This window comes from Rhinichthys klamathensis, unplaced genomic scaffold (genome assembly GCF_029890125.1).
Source record: "Rhinichthys klamathensis goyatoka isolate OS25496 unplaced genomic scaffold, OSU_Roscu_1.1 h1tg000003l_1, whole genome shotgun sequence".
In the NCBI taxonomy this organism is placed as follows: domain Eukaryota; kingdom Metazoa; phylum Chordata; class Actinopteri; order Cypriniformes; family Leuciscidae; genus Rhinichthys; species Rhinichthys klamathensis.
In genome coordinates, this window is record NW_026606556.1 from 3,237,007 (window position 1) to 3,256,950 (window position 19,944).

The window sequence follows — 19,944 nt, forward strand, 5'->3', positions numbered from 1 at the left end:
TGGTCAAATCAAGTGTTCACCAACTAAGAGCGCTGGCTAAAGCGAAGCAATTTCTTTCTTTTAAGCACTTTGAAACAGCGATCCATGCTTTTATTTCTTCTAGAATTGAGTATTGTAACTTCCTGTATAAACAATTCTTCCTTCTTACAACTGGTCCAAAATGCAGCTGCAAGACTTTTAACCGGTGTTCGCAAACGTGAACATATTACTCCTGTTTTAATGTCTATACATTGGCACCCAGTCCACTCTAGAATTGACTTTAAAGTGCTTCTGCTTGTTTTTAAATGTTTAAATGGCCTCGCCCCCTCTTACCTTTCGGTCTTGTTGTGTATACACCATCCATTCTTAGGTCTGCCAACCAGAGTTTGTTAACTGTTCCAAAGTCAAAGTTAAGATCTAGGAGCGACCGAGCTTTTCCAAACCTAAACTTTGGAGCAGTTTACCGATTCATATTAGAACTGCACCAACATTACATTTTTTTAATTAAAATTAAAAACATATCTCTTCTCTGTAGCCTATTACTTGTGATGTCCCTTGTTGTTTTTAATTCATTGTTTTTGGCTTTAGAAATTTGTACATCACATTGGTCAACTGTGGTTGTTTTTAATTGTGCTTTATAAAGAAATTGAGATTAAGATTGAGATTATAGGTCAGTAGCAATGCTTAGTTATTGATACGAACTTAATAGATAACCAGTGTAGAAATTGGTGATCATATTTTCTTGACCTGGTAAGAACTGCATTTGACTAACTGTGCTTGTTTATTGAGGATGCAGGACAACCAGCTAGTAATGCATTACAGTAATCTAGAGGTTATAAATGCATGAACTATAGTTGTTCTGCAAACAGATAACATGGTCCATAGCTTAGCAATGTTTCTGAGGTGGTATTCATAATGTAGTATTTGTCAACATGTTTCTGTAGTCTTATCTTGTACACTAAATATGACAGGGTTAATAAAATTCATTGTTGATACCTACCAGTGTTTTGTTGTTTGCTTCCAAAAATGTCACTTTCTGGAGTATGATGTCATTAAGGACCTGGATTTGGTTAAAGGGATATTACAAAATAATAATCAGACTGACATCAAAGACATACTCTATTACCAAATGCATCAGTATCGACCCACCAAAAAATGTTGTATTTTGATTTTTTTTTTAAAGAGGGGAAAAAAGAAAAAGAGAAACACCCGAAATATTTTTAAATAAATCAACATTTGCTCTCTAAATCATACAATTTTAATTTTAGAAGTTTTCAGTGCAGGACAAAAATGGCAACTTCCAGTGAAACCAAAAGAGTGAAATTATTTAAAACCCACATTCTTTAGCCATGGAAAAATAACTGTTACAAATAGCATCTTGTGTCTTATTACTGTAATTTGCAGTCTTTTGCAATCGTAAGCTTAGTTTCTTAGCCATTTGATACTGATTACTGGCCAATTCAGGAAAACCCATGCAATTACTCACTGGTGTGTTGTGATCTCTGTGAAGACGAGAGAAGACAGGAGCACAGCTGCTGTTGTGTCTTGTCAACCTAGTGTGATTTCTCTCTCCAAAAGGCAGCCAGTCTATCTGACCGTCAGAAGAGGAGACAGCAAATCCCCAGCAGAACAGGGCCGATGGCAATGACTTCTGCTTATGCTGTGGATTCTGATCAAGTCCTTGAAAGAAAACGAAAAGCTCTTCTAGATCAGGTACTTTCAGTAGGCCTATTCTGTTCCTAATCAAATGACAATCAGAATGTGCTTCATGGAACCATAGAGTAAACATCATGTCAAATCACTCTCAAAGTCCAGAATATTTAAGGTAGCCTGCTTAAATTGGCATTAAATTGCAGCTGCACATAATAAACCCAATTAGGCTTATCCGAATGCCTGGATTGAAAGACTAGCTGCATGCCAACAAAGGCCCAGGTGCAAACACTGTCAGCTGTTCCTGCGGATTACCATAAACACAAAGTGAAGTCCATATAGAAACCTCACCTGTGTGGAAAAAGACCAGTGTGCTAGTTATTTTTCTCGCTTTATTTAGTATCAATATACACTTCACTGCTGCCCTGTAAAAAAATAAGAATTTATTTGATTATCTTTTACAGTTTAATTACTCACACTGGTAGCTGTGGTTGCCAGAAATGTGCATAGGCCTATAAGGTGTGTTCAAGCCGTGACGTAATTACCATAAATATGAGATTTCAACGTCAACAACAAAAGCGTTCACCTAATCGTATAGCTCGTAATTACAATGTGTAAGCTGGAAATATTCTGAGAGCTCCTATACCTCATGTAGGCTATACCAGTAGGCCTATATCATTTTCAGTAGTGTAATCAACAATTAAACAATGCAACTAACTAATTATAAATATTATCTTATTTTTGTCCATAAATATATGAATCAATATTCTGTATGGATAAAAGAGTTGACAACAGTTTCATAAATGAATGGTTCTCTTATGTTCTGTCATACGCTGATGCTTTCGTTCTCTTTTTCTTACATTCTAGCGCCATCTAGAGACATACTACAGAATACACCACTTGAGAGACATGCTTTCATGTCAGTATGCTACATTACTGAGGGAAAAAGTTCAAAGACAAAGGCAAGAGATGAAGCCCCTTGATTCAGATAATTCCAGACTCGGGGAAGGGAATAAAGAGAAGGTACACCCTCCTGGAATCAATGACTAATTAATTATTACTAAATTGTTTTCATTACAGAGAGCACAAAGCAAGAGTAGCGGTTACTAAATGTCGCCAGTAGAAGGCAGTGCTGAGAAAAGAAGACTTGGATAGAAAATGTTTGTTGCATTGTTTTCCTGTGTTTTCCGTTGTATCTCTTTATATTTAAGGAAGCACATTTGGGGAGGTTGAGAAGCTAGTTTATGAACCAATGCTTGGTTTTTGTTTTGTTTTTGTTTTTTTCACTGCAAGGGAAAGTAGGTGTAGTATAATCGAAGCTCTCTTCATTCTTTGCACAGGGTTTATCATTGTGAATGTTGTTACTAGTGCTGTTGTAAACCAAACTCACATGTCTGCCTCAAACTTCCTCTACCATCTGAAATGAGCTTGTAGACATTCAGGCCAAAGCCAATCACACCCACCCGACACGTACACACATCTCCATACCTTTGAGGAACAAGCACATCATCTACATCAGCCATTAACATTTCAAATAAAGTTACCCGCTTTCTGTCTCTCCATCAGAGCAGGAGAAGATGTCTCTGTGCTGAAATATTCATGACAGCCTGCGCCACTAACTAGTCATACGGTATTCATTTCCTTACTGAAAAGTTGTGACCCTAACCTTGCTAAACTCCCATAGAAAAGAAAAACAACTGAGAGAAAATTAGTTTTCCTAGATAGCGATTAAATTGAGATCAAATTGAGACTTTTGCACCCTACTAATCTCACAAGTGTCTCCTGTAGAGTTCAGAAGAAATATCAACAATGTCTCAGACTGTGCTTCTTTGCCAAGACACCAAAGTCTGCAAAAGTTAGAGATCTTACCCTCAAAATGATTTTCATCAAATTCTCCCAAGACCAAATAAATGTCAGTTATACTGTCCACATAGATTTTATAAGTCTTTACTCCTACTGAATTGTCTACTAATTGTCTACTTACTAATTGTCTCTTGTGTGTATTTTTATTCCTCCTAAAAGGACATTTAGAGCCAAAGATATTTCCCTGAACTATAGAGCACCTACTGTATAACCACACACACACAAATTCCTCTGGCTTTACTGAAGTTAAGTTAGGCTAAAACATGTACAAAACAGCATGAGCAAAAATTGATCTAGATGTCCATTTGATGTTGTGCTGTAGTGCAACCCATTGTAGAAGAGTAGATGCGTGTCTCCCCGTGCCACTTTGAAGTGTTACTGAAGTCCAGAGGATTGAGGAAGCCCATCATTATAATATGGGGGAAGTAGTTGGTGTGGACTTGTGATTGACTTTGATTTTGGCCGTCTGGGTTGAGGACAATAAGAGGTAGAAACTGGGGGGTAAGGATGTGGAGGAGGGGTCTTTGGCTTATCAATCTCCTCCTATAAAAGCAAGCCTTCTTCAGTGGGCTGTAATTGTGTCCTCTAATGACCAGCACTGGAGGGGAGGACAAAGGGGGAGCTATAAAAGACTTTATGGGCTGCCAGTAGGAAACCTTTGGTACAAATTGCTGAGCAAATGAAACTGCCCTGTTGTTTCCTCAGCTCAGGCCGAAAAACTTTGTCCAGACTTCATGATGATGCAGGCCGAGCCGTGGACACCTGCTGGGGCCTAATTGGTCCCTGTTGAAGTTAATGGCTTCCTGTGGTTGCATGTTTACTTCTCATTTGTTTCGTATGCCGGGGGTTCCCAGCTCTACTGAAAGACAGGGGTCCTCTCTGGAACCTCGGAATGGGAATGCCAACACATAGGAAAAAATCTCAAATGAAATCTCAATTGCTTCTCTTTGACTCTGGAGAGCAAATTGAGCTTAAATGTCAAATTGTTCTCCTGAGAAAAAGACCTCATGTGTCTCTTCAGTTTCAAAAGAGATTTCAAAAATGCTAGGTGTTCCCAGATTTGTTATCAGTGTCTGCGATCAAGTTAGAGAATCCTTTTTCAAAAGTTTATTCTCTTTCCATCCTCAATTTACTCTTTCTGTCACAGACGTTTGTCACCATTCAGAGGGTCACCAGATCAACCCTCACACACAAGGACGCATACTTGAGGTGTTTACCTAAAACATACCACTACCTGGTGAGACCAGCATTACTCTGCATTCTCTCTCCATGGATATTAACTAAGAGATATTCTGTGGATTTAAGAATGAATGTGCATGATTACTCATCTAATGTAATCTCTGGCCTTCGTGAGGTTCTGGAACTGCAGAAACAGCTGACCCGACTCGGGTATCTTCAGAGCCGCAGGGAGCATGAGGTGTTCAAGGTCTGGGTGGAACAACACAGAAGCACAAGTCAACTAGAGAAGCAACTACAGGCCATTGGCAATGGTATTACAATGTTTTTTCTAGACAAGGTACCGTAGTAATTCCTTGTGATGGGTAATATAACTAATATATATATATATATTACATTGTTGAGAAATAATGTACAAAAATGTTTTTTTTGAGCATCAAATCTGCATATTAAAATGATTTCTGAAGTATCATGTGACACTAAAAACTGGATTAATGATGCTGAAAATTCAGCTTTGATCACAGGGATAAATTAGATTTTAAAATATATTTAAATAGAAAACAGTTATTTTAATTGTTTGTTTTTTTGTTTTGTTTTGTTTTAATCAAGTAAATGCCTTGGTGAGCAGAAGAGACATCTTTTAAAAACATTAAAATCTTACAGATCAAAAACGTGTTACTGGTTTGTACAGAAAAAGGAAATAAATCAAACTTACCAACTCGAATGCATTTTTTTTTTTTTTTTTTTGCTCTAATTCAATTTTAAACTTCATTGACATTTCATGCTAGCAGAGAACAGCAGTAATTCCAGCCCAGACGTGACTCTTAAGGACCTGCTAAAACAGAAGTCTGGATCTCTACCGAAACTTCAGTTCACACCTGATGACTCCACAGCACAACAGGAACATGTAAGTTTCAATAAATCACTGACCTTTGCCTTTCTGCATTCTTTCTTTGATTTACATTTCTTAGCTAATCATTTTTACAAAAACGGTTTCAGTTCATTTTATGAAACGTTGAAATTAGCCTCTATTTAGACTATTTAAAATATTGCTGGGATTAAAGGCCTGCAACTCTCTTCTCTCCCCATGCTGTTTGCACTGCTGGCCTTACACAAACTCACATTCAGCTGGAAGCCATTTTAACCTCAACTCTATGGGAAAAGAGAATTGATTGTTCACATAGCAGTGAGATGACCCTCAGTAGTGGAGGAGGATCTCCTTCAGTCAGCACATCATGGACAAACATCACCCAGGGGAGAATGTCTAATTCATTTCACACACAAAAGAGACTGACCAATTTGGCTTGGGATGTCACATCATGCCGGAGGTCAGGGAATGAGTTAAACTGTTTGGAAAAGATCTCCTGGACCTTAAACAACCTTTCCAAGAAAGAAAAGGTCTTTCTCTATATAGATACATCTCAGATTTCCCCTACAGAGCAATGAGTTTAAAGATTTAGATTTTTCTCCTGAAGAAATTACCTTAGCTCATTACCTTATATGTATCTCCTGTAGATTTTCGGAATAGATTTCAACAACATCCCAAAACCACGCTCAGGTTTCCAAAGGGTTACCGTGATTTTGCCAAGTAAGACATGTTCCTGAATCAACATATGTTGTTGATCCTGGAAAAACATTCCTGTCCAAAAATGTAGTTCTAACCCAATTCCTACCTAAACCTAACATATCCCTAAAACCAGAGGGAAATGATAGGTGAATAACACTGATGTAGAAGCACATAACCCTGTTTGTAAACCTAAACGTGACATAAACTGTAAACTTGTCCCTTAAATGTGATTAGTTAATTTGAATGTTGTTTAATTATCAACAAAGATTTTGTTCCAGGAACTTGTTTGGTGAAATCTCATTCACCATTTGGCAAGATACAAAAAGTCTGTTATTGAGAGTTTTCCATGAACAATTTAAATATTAAATCACACATTTCTCGCCATGTTCTTCCAAGACCTAATTATTTGTGCTATGCTAATCCACACTGATTTTATCGCCAATAATGGTCTTGTTTGTTTCTATTCTTATTTCCCCTAAAGCATTTTAACTGAGAAATTTGTAACATCTCGTGAGCTATGAAATAGCAACCTCTGAGCAATTGGATTTCCCCCTGTGTCACTGTTACTAAGTTCTATGTGGCAGGCTGGTTACTTAGTTCTGCACAGCTTGTCAAACTTCACATCCACAATAATCACAGCTTTGAGATCTATAAATTATACATTTGAGTCTATTTCTTTTTATATTTACCTTAGATTGTTTGGTTTCTATGAGAGATACTGAGTCACAACATCTATCTGCTATGTTGAATTTCACACTTTTTTATTTTCAGGATGGACAGTCAAATTTGTCTGAGGAACATTGCTCCATCATCACTTGGAGTTGAAAGGAGAAATACACGGAACAAATTGTTCCCACTATATTTGTCGACGGCACTTACACACCCAGAACATTTATTTTGAATCTAATTTTTGTGGACTCTTCTTATAGCTAAAATCATTCATCAACACAATCTTCCTTTCCTACACAAATTAATTTTACTCTCATTCTCCCTGTCGGTGTCTAGTGTACAGGCTTGTTAAAGGTCTTTTAGCTGCTATACAGTGCTTTGAGGAAACACTTTCCTGCACTGATTCACTCTGCAGGGCCAGTTTGCACCCAGCAGACAAAGTGTGTCCTCACCCGGGTGTGCAGTGTTATCAGGTGTGAGCTGGGCTGTGTACTAGGATCTTCTTGAGAAGTATCACATAATTAGGAACATATAACCCTATGCTCACTCCAAGGATTGCATGCATAAATAGCTCATGTATCTGGCCATCTTGCAAAGTGGGAAAGAGGTGTAGATCTGTCTCAGAGAGAGTAGAAAAGCAAAATCATGTCAACCAGGCATTGTGGTCAGTTCCTCCTCAATAATTTAAAAGGATGATTAATGAAACTGAAAAAAAAACTCTCAAAGTGGTGTTGAAGTGAAATCTGAGTTATAATTTAAATGTTGTCTGTTTGTAATGTCTGCTCTCTTCACAGATGCCAGTCTCAAGAGGGGGTGGAGGAGGGGTGAATGCTTTCCAACTGCAGGGCAAACAGACCTGGGGACAAGACGAAACTGAGCTCATGTTTCCTGAAGTAAGTGTCAAACCACAGCGTCTCTGATCCCAGTAAGCAGGAACATGGAGGCAAACACACCTGCAGCAGTTGTGTGTTCTGTCATTCTATTACACACAAACAGGGGCGGATCTACCGGGGTGGCATAGGGTGGCAAATGCCACCCTAAAAGAAAGCCTTGCCACCCCTGCTGCCACCCTAGTTGGCAGCAACGAATTAAAAGTTATGGCCAATTTGACAATTTACGAGCGCGAATCTCCCATGTCCGACTGCAGTGAATTCGCTACGTGCACAATATGACGACCGTTGACGTTCGTACTTTATTGTGTGGGCAAATACTTCCGGCGAAAACTTCCGGTGATCTGACCGCGAGAGCGGGAGACAGCAAGAGACAACAGCGACCGATTTCCATTACCAGAGAGATAAGTTTTCAACCCGACCAAATTTTTAAATGCATATCATTTTCAGTGTATTTCACCTGTGCGTTTCTATGCTTTATATTACTGCATTTATTTTGTGCAAGTGAGATGAGTAAAGCACATCTGTTTCATATCATTATATCTGCCTGGTGTTTATAAGCAGTAGCCTACAGTATTCCACAGTAAAACGCTCAAGTTGGGTGCTCAACAAAATAATATATATAAAAAAGGGAAAAAAGGTCGGCACACCTTGGCTCCAAAAGTTAAACGCACCCCTGCCTTTATACTCACGCAGGGCTGGACTGGCCATAATATTATAACTATTATTATATAGTAGTGTAATGTAGACAGACACTATATCACAACTAAAAGAGTTTTGAGTTTTTCTTTGTTCAATTTGCACACTGAATATGGGTTGGAGCTCTTTATTTTGAACTCTCAAAGTGTACCAGATTGATGAATTTAACATTAAAAAGCACAAAATTTTCTTATGGGGGAGCATGCCCCCGAACCCCCCTAGAGAGAGAGAGGTGCACTCACCGCAGATTTCCCAAAATCCTGTGGGAAAAAACGCTATTGCTATACCAATGCAGCTTATAGCTTGTTTTAGCATTCATCACTGTGGAGTGGGGCTATAATTTAACTTAGTAGTTATTTCATCTGTTAACTCTTACTCACTCCTATTCACTTATGACATTAGTGGTTTTTATAGGAGTTGGTATACATATTCAAGGGAGTGCAAAGTTCGGTTGTGTTTATGATCATATGTAGTGGGCCAGTCTGGGCCAAAATGCCCCGGCCGATTTTTTGTCCCAGTCCAGCCCTGTACTCACAGGTGACCCCAAACCCCCCCACAAAAAAAGATACAAATAATAATACAAATAATGCCCTTTTGTATACATACGATTTCTCATCAAACTGTGTTGACTGTGATTAAATTTAGTATATATATACGTCTGCCATGTTGCCACCCCTCAAAAATTCCTGCCCCCCTCTTGCCACCCCATAAATATTTTTCTAGATCCGCCCCTGCACACAAACATGCATAACCCTCACAATCATCTACACTTATAACTAGATACTTTTATATTGAAAATTTAAAAGAAGAATTCATATTAAAAGAAGAATTCTAGATATTTTATTTCTTTTTTTAAAAAGGTTCCAAATAGCAAACCAAAAGCCTAAGTCATAAGATAACCTTTTTAAGCACCTCAAAGAACAGTGTTTGCACAACAGTACTGATTTGATATTGCTCAAATCAGCCCTGGTTGCAGGGTTTGTTTAAAATCTTTTTGAACATGCACAAATAAAAATAGACACTTTACAGTTTCGAATGATGTCTTACTCTTATCTGACCAATAATGACAGAGTTTTTTAAAGAGCATATTGCAGGTAAAAAAAAAATCTAAATTAATATATAACCTTGTATGAAAATACCAAATGAAAAGTTAATGCAGGATTCAAAATGTTTTAAAACGACATAAGGGCACTAATTTAGTAGATAAAGTGAGCGTTTCTTGGACTGCTCGTAAAAACGGCTTTTTTTTTAAAATCGCGTCATTTTACGTCACGCTAGGGAGCCTCAGCCTCGCCTCAGTGCAGAGTAGGCTGGTATTCAGTGAGAGCGGCCGTGAGTCAGTGTGTTTTCGGTAGTTTTTGTATTTTAATTTATCATCGTCATGGTAAATTATTGTTTGTGGAGGTTGCAAAAACTCCGGCCTGTCAGGACATCGAGTCCACAGGTTTCCATAACAAGAAAAGGGACGGTGTTGTTGTATATCTTTCGTGCCTGGTGCGGTTTGTGCAGGTGAAGAGACGGGATTTCTCTTCCGCATCGGCTTCGAGAAACGCGGTCGTGTGTAGCGTTCACTTCAGATCGGAGGATTATCATCCCGGCGATATGATGGAGTTCAAAATGGGATGCCGAAGCAAAAATATTGATCGTCTAATACTGTACCAATGGCATGAAATAGTGTGATATAGGTAGTCATGCCCTAAATAGAGGCAACTTGTAATTGAAAAACAAAATTACTCAGGTTGTTTAAATATTCAAATCTTAAATTTTCTATTTATGTTATAACCCAGGTGAAAAATATGTCTTAAAAATGTACTTGGGTATGTTTTTAGTACAATAGAAATATACTCAAGTATAGTTTTTATACATTTAATAGTATAAATCTACCCTAAAAATACGAATGTCTGCTGGCCTGATATACGATGGTAATAATCTGTACAATATTGTGAGCACAGTGTATATCGTAAGCGAACGTGTATATCTATAAGCACGTCTCTCACCAAGACACCTGTCCTGTTCTCCACTGGTTCTCACACCACAACTCATGGTGTCTCTGACCGTTCTGTCTGACATTAGTCCTGGCCTGTCCCTGCTCTCTTGACAGCATAGCAGGCTCATAATTGTATGGCTGTGGTCCGTCATATGAGTAAGTACTTCCTCAGCGTCCGAAATGTCATTGCGATCCATTGTTTTCCTGTTGTTTGAATCAACCGCTCTCCCGCCCGTTATGTCACGCCCGCCACGCCCATTTTCAGACGCGGAAGTAAAATTTTCTCAAAAAAACGACTCCAGAAGCTTCTGTAGCGTATTTATAAGTATATTTTAAAGAAAATCTAGTTCCTACATTATTTTTCTATACATTGACTCGTTGGGTCCTCTAACCTGCAATATGCCCTTTAAGTTATTTTCGCTCTTATCAGGAAAATAAATAATGTGCCAGAACGCACTGATGCGTTCACCAACCCCAGAGGGTTACAGTTTTAAACTTCTCCAATTAATTCAATGGCACAGTGTAATTGTGATTGGTCTATTTTCTAGCATCTCTTTGAATTCTGAATTCATCAATTTGCAACATCAAGGACTTTTTTTACATCCAAGCTCCAAGCTGGGATTGAAACGTGATAACCAGCATGGATGCACTAGTGTGGCCCTCTCTCATCCTTCAATGTCGTCACTCCTCCTTTTATCATTCCGGAGCTCCTCAGTGGACTCAATAATGATGTGGCATGCAGTTGTCGCACCTTAGCACTTGTGTCACTGACCTCGCTCTGTTGCTCTCTCCCCTGCCCTGCTTGCCACATATCCCCATCACCACCATGGGCAGCGACGGCTCCTCAGGCTTTGGGCACCTGGCAGCGAATCCCTCGTTCCCTGCTCCTCCCCATCATGGCAGAGGGCAGTAGGCTCTGGCCTCAGACAAACTCTGGTGACTCCTTTATCCCCTCTCGGATGGCAGCAACCCCTCACCAGGTGGACGGCAGCAAGCTCTCCCGTCTCCCCTGTAAATCACTCCAGCCTACCCCCTCGAGCATCCATAGTGACAGACTCTGCTCAGCCCTGCTCGATGGCACAGCGGATTTCCCACAGCGGCGAGGGCTCTTTGACAGGGCGTTCCTTCTTCTTCTCTGGTTTCAGCACCAATCTAAAAGTTCAAGTTCAGGGAAGAAGGAGGTGGGAACCAGCGAACATTAAACAACTTTAACAATAAAATAAACATAAAGAACAAAACGAAAGTAAAGTTGCAGCCCCTCACGTACTATGCTGCCAAATCAAAGCACGTGACAGTGGTCAGAGAAGAGCACTAAGCCTGTTTTGTCGCCTAGCACCATGTCTGTTTTGTCGCCAAGTACCAAGTCTGTTAAGTTGCACTGTACAGCACCATGCCAGTGTGGTTTGTGATGCTCCTACTCTGCCTCCCACCTCTTCTGCCTGTCCTATTTTGGCCAAGGAAGCTGTTCCTGAACTCTCTGCCTGTACCCTATCGATCAAGGAGGCCACTTTTGAACTCTGTTTGACCTCTCTGCCTGTCCCGTATTTGCCAAGGCAGTTTTTGAAATTACTGCCTGTCCTGTCACAGCCAAGTTTTTCACTGTCTTTTAACCCTCTGCCCGTGCCATCCAGTTCTTCTTCCCTGTCTCCGTTGCCTCCCTTCAGCCCTTCGGCTCATCCTTCGCTGGCCCCTCTTATTAGATCGATTCCGCCTTGGCCTTCCTCCCTGGTGTGTCGACCCTCTAGCCTCTAGTCGACCCTCCAAACTTGTCACTCCACCTCAGCCCGTCGATCAGTCGGCTCCACCTTGGCTCCTCGCTCCCTCAGCTCCACCTGGGACGTCATCCTTATGGCTTCACCAGCCTCCCTCGTCCCTCTGGCTCTGACTTGGCCAGTCATCATTTTTGCCATGGACTTCCGAGCCTTCAGCTGTACCTCGTCCTTCCACCCCTTTGATTCCGTTGGGCTCCTCCTTCCATCCAGCTCCAACTCAGTCCTTAGTTGCACCGGCTCCACCTTAGTCCTCTGGCACCCTGGCTTTACCTTGTCCACCTGTCCCCGCAGCTCCGCCTTGGCCTCCAGGATCTTTTGGTGTCGCCCGGTCTCTCAAGCTCCGCTTCTGTCAGTCATCCCCCCCATTTGATTTGCCCTCATGTGTACACCAGTCTTGTTAATTATCTTGTTCAGTTTCTAGTCTTTGATAGATCTCGCTGTAATTTTGGTGGTTGTTCTGTATATCATGTTTTGTTTCCAAAGAGCCTAAGAAGTGCAATCCTGAGTTTATTTTGATGAAAGAAAACTGCTTGCAAATAGATCCAGCACTTTTTATGTATACCTTTTTGACAATATGTTTAATAGTGTTGGTCTGTGAAGTCTAGAAAGTAATCCAGCACATCATCCATACTTTTAAAATATTAAAGTTACTAAAAAAAAATTTGTCTGAAATTCTAAATGTAAAAAAAAAAAAAATAAAGCTTAAGTTTGTTGAAGACTTATTTACTTAGAATATTTTTAATAGATGTTAAAAATATCTCTCAAGTCACCTGAATATTGCCTTAGAACTCTTTGGGATATTGTAAGTAAACAAAAAGTCAAAACAGCCTGAAGGTCTAAGGACTAGCTTAACTGAAAGCTCTAGGAGTTCTTACAGTAAAACATTTTTACTGAAAATCTAGGGTATATCAGGTTTTTTTTAGTTGCCTGCTATGTGAGAACTAGCATTTAGGTAGACTAAAGTTGACTGCAAGACACCAGTAGTTGCCAGAGTTCAGACCGCATAGAGGCGAGGTAAGGAGGTTGAAGAGTAGGAGGAGAAAATCTGGGATGTGAGAGGAACCTGCAGAAACACACGAAAGGTTCATTTTTCCTCACACCTCCCTGCCATAGTGGATGTGTGCAAACAGAGCATGGGTTTGGAAGAGGGATAGGGGATGGCAAACAGAGTTGGGAAGGACCAGTAGTCAGGGGTATTAATCAGCCCTGCGGCCCATTTACGGTGTCATCACATAAGAAAACACAGTCAGAATCACATGGAAAAAAGGTACTAGACATCCATCACATGGACAGACACTGTGTGCATGTGTGAGAGAATATAGCCCTTTAGAAGACATCCAAACATCTCTCACTTACACTTGCATGAGAAAATGTCTGTTTTATTATGGCTGCCTTTGAGCTGAATACTTAATTTTTTTTAGAAAATCAGTATTTCATATTTAAAGCAAAACATTGTTTTGGGATTAATAATAATTGATAATAATTTCAAGTCAGACTCTAATTTGTGTCTCTGAAGGTCCAAGTATACTTAAAGCCAAATCGAAGAATGAACTGGTGTGGCGTCAAAATCAGACTAAAGCAAAGTTTGTTTTGGGTACATTTCAGGAGTTCGAAACAGATTGCCATTTCTCTGGTTAATTTCTTTTGTTCAGTCCGTCAAGATCAGATGGGTGTAAAAATATAAACACAATGAAAAGCTGCTTTATAGTAGAATTTGTTGTTTAGTTGTACTTCCAGTTAAAGGTGTTAAAGTTTTTCATGTATAATAAACATAACCTCCTTGCTATTGTATAAAGTGTTATATAAATAAATGTGAAGTGACTTCACTGGAGTGCGAAATTACAGAGCACATGCAAACATATCCACATCGCTACGATCAAATGTTTTCCTTATGCACATCTTAACCCCAGTAAGAGAGTAGAGAGCCTCATTTCACTGTGGCCATCACCAATCTGCTTCGAGATAGACTCCTGCACCCAGCAGGATAAAATCTTAAAGCAAATTACTCTCTTATGAGTGAGCAGACCCATCTGCCAGCTATATCTCATATTCTTTTCTTTTTTTTTCTGAGAAAAGCGACAGGTCGACTCATTTCACAAGTCACCAGAGCCACCTTTTGTATTTTTTTAAGGTGATCCGTTAGTCAACTCACCAATCTCTACTGCTCATCCCACTCACACACACATTTTACAAAATAAAATAAAATCCTATACCCCACAAACGACCATTTGTAGCGGCAATTATAATCTGTTATGCCCCAACACCCTCTTGGTCGGATTTCGGCTTCCTCTTGGCACAGCGCCCTTGTTCCTGGCAAAGGGTCAGGAGGGCCAGAAAGAGCCTATACCCAGCAAGGAATACATTTCCTGAAGGCAGAGGACTGAGTCCTCGTCTTTCTGAACTTCTTCGCTACTGTCTCAATCGCAGTTCTGAAGAGTCTAATGGGGTGTGACCGGAGCATCAAGGATACATTTTTTCTTTTTATCCCTTATGCTCGACAGGTTCAGCCACAGATGCTTTTCTGTCGCCACGATAGCAGCAATATGGGCCATCTGCTTAGTGGTGCGGAAGGCTAGATCTGTAGCTTTACGCAGCTCCTTAACTGCCTCAGGAGACAACCCTTCGCCCTGATCCAGGTCTCTTAATAAGTCGGCTTGGTAGGGCTCCACCAGCCTGACCTGCCGCCGCATACGCCCACCAGCCACAATGTTGTTTGACATGGCTTAGAAGGCAAAACAGGAGCCTTCATTGATGATCCCAACCCAGGGGAGTGTCTCTTCTACCCGTGCTGACTTAAATACACGAGCGGATTTCTCCACTAACCCAACTCCTCAGTGTGCATGTCCGGGAGAAATAAAAGGCTCGCCAGAGGGGAATGTTTATGACCCGCAAGGAATCGCTCGTCTAAACGACCACGATTGACGGTGACACGCATGGTCTAAACTTTTGCCATTTCACTAATTTTTTTTAAACAGACACTTCACATCCACACAAACGAAGCAGCTTACTAAAGACAACAAAGTTGATGATGTGTAATGCAGGGTCCCCTTTTATACCCACGGGCGCTCACACGCGCTTCAGACACTGGGTTCCACAGACGCTTCCCCATAGTCTGCACATGCTAAACAATGCACCACGGCTACAGAAATGAGATATATCTAAAGACCAGAAATAGAGACTTCATGCAGTCTGGACTCTGGAAATAACTGTCTTGCAGTCAACTACTTTAACACCATTTTTTTACATAGCAGGCAACCAAAAAACGTCTGAGTTTAGAGTCTTTTGGCTAAGGAAGCACCAAGAACATCCTAGAAACCGGATAAACAACACTTAAAAAAAATCTAGTTGGATATTGTTGGTCCATTTGACAAAATAAATATATATATATTTTAGATATATTTAAAATATGTTTAATATACAAAAATGTCCAAAAATACATTGCTATATTATTATAATTTAATATTAGGTATTTTTATATATTTTCAATAAAAATATATTCATATAATATATTTATATATATACATATATATATATAAATTATAATATATATTTTTTTGTATTTTAACATTGGAAATGTATTTTCTTGCCTCTTGAATTAGATTTTGGAATATATTTTAGCATTTAAAGGTTTACAAAAAATTCATTATCTGCCCTTTTTTTTAACAAATATTTAGAATTTATTTGAAATAAATTAATTAAAAAAAACAATAAGCCCGGTAAAAAAAAGCTATATGGGGATATCTAATTTTGGACTTCTTGTAGTTAGGTAAGTGTTGGCATGTAAAATCAGTCATTACTTCTCATGTAAACAGTTGAATTTGATCTAATGTCACTCTCACTTTGGTTTCCAGGGATTTTACAAAATGTTACACCTGTTCTCCACTTACATTACAATGTGCTTGCATATGCATGACTAACAGTCAAGGCTTTACCACTGCAATTGTTGCTGTTGTGTAGAAGCTGTAGACGTGAGGTCCACCTAACATCATTCATTTTGTGACGTGTGCGAATAAGCACTTAAATCAACAGTTCAGCTGTCCCAGATGGCTCCCTCGCTCAAACCCTGTCACGTCAGGGTGTGAGACGACACACTGTGTGGCTTGAAAGATTGTGAGGTGCACAGAGTAGCACAGCAACTGAGAGAGATGACACTTGTGCTGTCACCTCTGACTGATACATCCCACTGACATCATATAACCCATGGAAGTGATGAATAATCACCAATGAAGGAATACACAAAAAAACAGTTCCTATTTATGTTGAATGAACATTACAGGAAGAAACTGAGACACACTAAATCAAGAAGAACTGCGGTAACATCTCCAAGATGCTTGAAGAAACTTACCTGCAAAGCTTCCTGAAAAACTTTGTGCAAGTGTACCGAGGACAAATGCTGTTTTAAACGCAAAGTGTCACACCAAATATTGATTTGATTTAGTTAATAGAAGTTAAGTTAATTGATGATTAAAATCTATTTATGACATTATTATCGAAAGCATCCTGATTTTTACACAAGTGCCTAACTTTTCACAGTACTGTAGCTTTGCAGGTAGGTTTCTTCAAGCGTCTTGGAGACGTTGCCGCAGTTCTTCTGGATTTAGTCTGTCTCAATTTGTAATCACAGACAGACTCGATGATGGTGAGACTGATATTTCCTACTGATACAGTAAAAGATATGGATAACATTTTTCTGGGGTGAAACTACTAACGTGCCTAAGACTTTTGCACAGTATATATACTGTATATGCAGTGCATTTTGTCTCCACAGGTCTTCACTCGGGAGCTCAAAGTGCCAAAGTTTTTCACTCTGCAGTCCACCTTCCTGGAAAAAGTCAGCTCCAACTTGCTTTTTAGGGTACCTACATTCACATTTATTTATTTAGCAGACACCCCTCTCCAGGGGGAAATCAATACAATTATAGGGCTATCAGCTGGGTGCACATGTTTGGATTTTCTGTCTTCGTCATAACAGAGAACCCATGAGCCACTGATCAAGTCAAAGACTTCTGACATTACCCACAAAATGAGATTAATGCACAACCTCTCGCTTTCTCACGTGGCTGACACCCAGAGGTGAGAAATGTACACATGTTCATCATCTAATTTAAATGTATAGACATTTGATATTATTATACATTTTTATGTGAGCAGAATCATGGCAAAAAATGGAAAATGGAGCTTACAATGCACAGATGGTTTCAGCATCAATGAATTGGTTAGTCACACAACACAAGCTTTCTCAGCAATACAAATTCACATCAGTGAACTTTTTATAAAAGGACTAGTTTAAACAAAATGAAATTTACTCACCATCTTGTTATTTGGACACATTATGTTTTCTTTCTTCGTGAAACCCAAAAGGAGATTTAAGACAGAATGTCCAAGCTTTTGTTTTGATCCATGATATAGTTTTGATGAGTTATCTTAACAAATGTAACAAATTTTGTTAAGATAAATATGGGTTCTGATAAATAAAAGAATGGAAAAAGAACATAAAAAGTATCATGAAAGTAGATTAATGCACTCTATTCCATGTCTTCTGAAATTCAACACTATACCTTTTCGAAGAGTTTAGACCCTTAATAGTCACTAATGATCTCGCCCTCTACAACCCTCTATCAAATCCAATTCCACTCAATTCACATTTTTGCTCACTTCAAAAATTGTGCCTTTAGATGTGTAAATGATGACTAAATGTTAATTTTGGGGCACCTTTTCCTTTGCCTAATGTGCTTTTTTAGTTCACTTATTGCTCAACATCAAAACTGTTTTTATTTTGAGGAGATGAAGCATGAAAGTTCTCACAATGTCCAAATTCGAAAGACCAGATGCCCTGCAGAGTCTGACCCTACAGTACACCAGATTGATCAGAGTAAACCTGAGAACCCAGCATCCTTAAGTGAACGTTCAAATGCACATTTCTCACCAAGGTCAGGAACATGAATGAAGAGTGTTTAGGAATGTGTCAGTCATTTTCACTTTCAAACTTTGTAATATTTCATTCATGCACGTAGTTTCCAGCCAGCTGGGAAACGCACAGAGGAATCCCCATCTAGTTGTGCTGGAGATCCTCATTTATCATATACAGATGTGCCTCTATGCTTATCTGACATCTGTACTGGTCATGTTGTTGAGGTACTGTATGTGTTTTAATCGTTTAATATAATGCACTTATTGTGTACATGTTTTTACATTGTATTTATTTAATAAAAAAATAACCTGTATGTAATTACAATAATTAATTGTATCTATAACTACACTGTTGATCTATAACTTCCACAAATAAACCTGACCATACCACCAAACCTGTCCCTAACCGTACCCGTATCCCACCTCAATAGCAGAAAAGTTGTTTTGCAATAAAACATGAACACAATAATGTATATGTAAGCATAATAGTTAAAGACACCTAAAAGTGTTAAGTATACAACTTAAGTATAAAGTTGTTTTTATAATGAAATTCAATCAAGCAAACCAACTATATAATACAACTACAATATTAAATCAAAATTTAAGTAAACTGCTATTTTACTTTGTTTCAGGTGGAAAACTGTGACGTGAAAATGTGGACAAATTATACATAGACCACTGTGATGATCTGTAACTTTAATGCTGTTAAGAGAATGGGGAAAATGTGTCCTACAAATTATGTAATTGTAATTTTCATTGCATTGTTTCATTTGCTATGAATTTACTTAATAAATAACAATATGATAATCTAGATGTTACAGCCTAGGCCTACGCTTTACGCACTTTCTGTTATGTCATAGACTACTGTTTTTATCATGTCTGGATGAATGTTAAAAGTTCAAGCCTGTCTTTTGTACACATAATTTGGTATTCAGATGCTTTTAAAATACAAATAATTCCAGAACGGTTTTGTTGTTCCTATGAAATCTCAAGCATTTTTACCGGAAGTGTTGTCGCCTAGATGACGCTTTCACGCTATTTTATGAACACCCATTGTCCTGGAACGCGTCGAGTCGGATGGCGTTTCCTCTGTTTTTGACACCTCTGGAGAAAGATTCCCACGGGCTTTAAACTCATAAACATCTACTATAACGTTTCATCAGCACGGCCATGGACTTACACAGCCATTGGGTGTATAATTATTTTATTAATCTTTAACAAATCTAATTTTCTGAACGTTTTAAAAATGATCTAGGCTAGCTACTCGATAAAATAAACGTAGCCAAATAGTTATGCTTTTTGTTTTTGTTTAGCATTTTCCCCACAGTGGCATTCAGCAGATAACATAGCCTACATCATCTTACAGGCATGATCATTTTAATGTTTGAAATAAAAACGAACAATGTATTCCCACAGTTTTAAGTAGGCCTGAAGACGTAGGTAGCCTATATGTCTTTTTTAAAAAGTCAGTTTGTGAATACATTTTCCAACAATGTAACCCTATATGATTTGACCTGCATTGATTTTTATAATCAAGTTTTTGTAAGAAAATCGTCAATAGATGTGTTTTTAAATGTGCCGTGTGTGAATATACCGGTATGTGTAAATATTTACGCATTTCTTTACACCAGATCTCAGAACCAATGACTGGTCAGAACGCACACATCAAAGCGGAGACCAGCCAATCAGAGCTTTCCTGAGCAAGGCATGGAGAGCGTTTTACCTGGGTAGTATTTAATTGTATGCATCTCTTCTAGTCTTGGGCGTATTTTGTACTGAAGA

General features: G+C 39.0%; 1 protein-coding gene across 5 annotated transcripts; it reads left to right on the forward strand.

Annotated features, from left to right (window-relative positions):
• Positions 1-1,553: 1,553 nt before the first annotated feature.
• On the forward strand, positions 1,554-18,886 carry si:ch211-130h14.4 (uncharacterized). 5 transcript variants are annotated; one of them, XM_056249493.1, is made up of 12 exons: positions 1,554-1,692; positions 2,497-2,652; positions 4,640-4,729; positions 4,847-4,982; positions 5,457-5,575; positions 7,699-7,797; positions 17,021-17,107; positions 17,225-17,325; positions 17,401-17,467; positions 18,034-18,182; positions 18,267-18,387; positions 18,795-18,886. In XM_056249493.1, the coding sequence occupies exons 1-12, from the start codon at positions 1,618-1,620 to the stop codon at positions 18,834-18,836; spliced, it is 1,242 nt and encodes a 413-aa protein (XP_056105468.1). In that variant the 5' UTR covers positions 1,554-1,617; the 3' UTR covers positions 18,837-18,886. The 5 variants fall into 5 exon arrangements, with proteins under 5 accessions (XP_056105468.1, XP_056105494.1, XP_056105476.1 ...); XM_056249519.1 differs by having other exon boundaries at positions 5,460-5,575; XM_056249501.1 differs by having other exon boundaries at positions 1,555-1,692; positions 18,037-18,182.
• Positions 18,887-19,944: the final 1,058 nt, after the last annotated feature.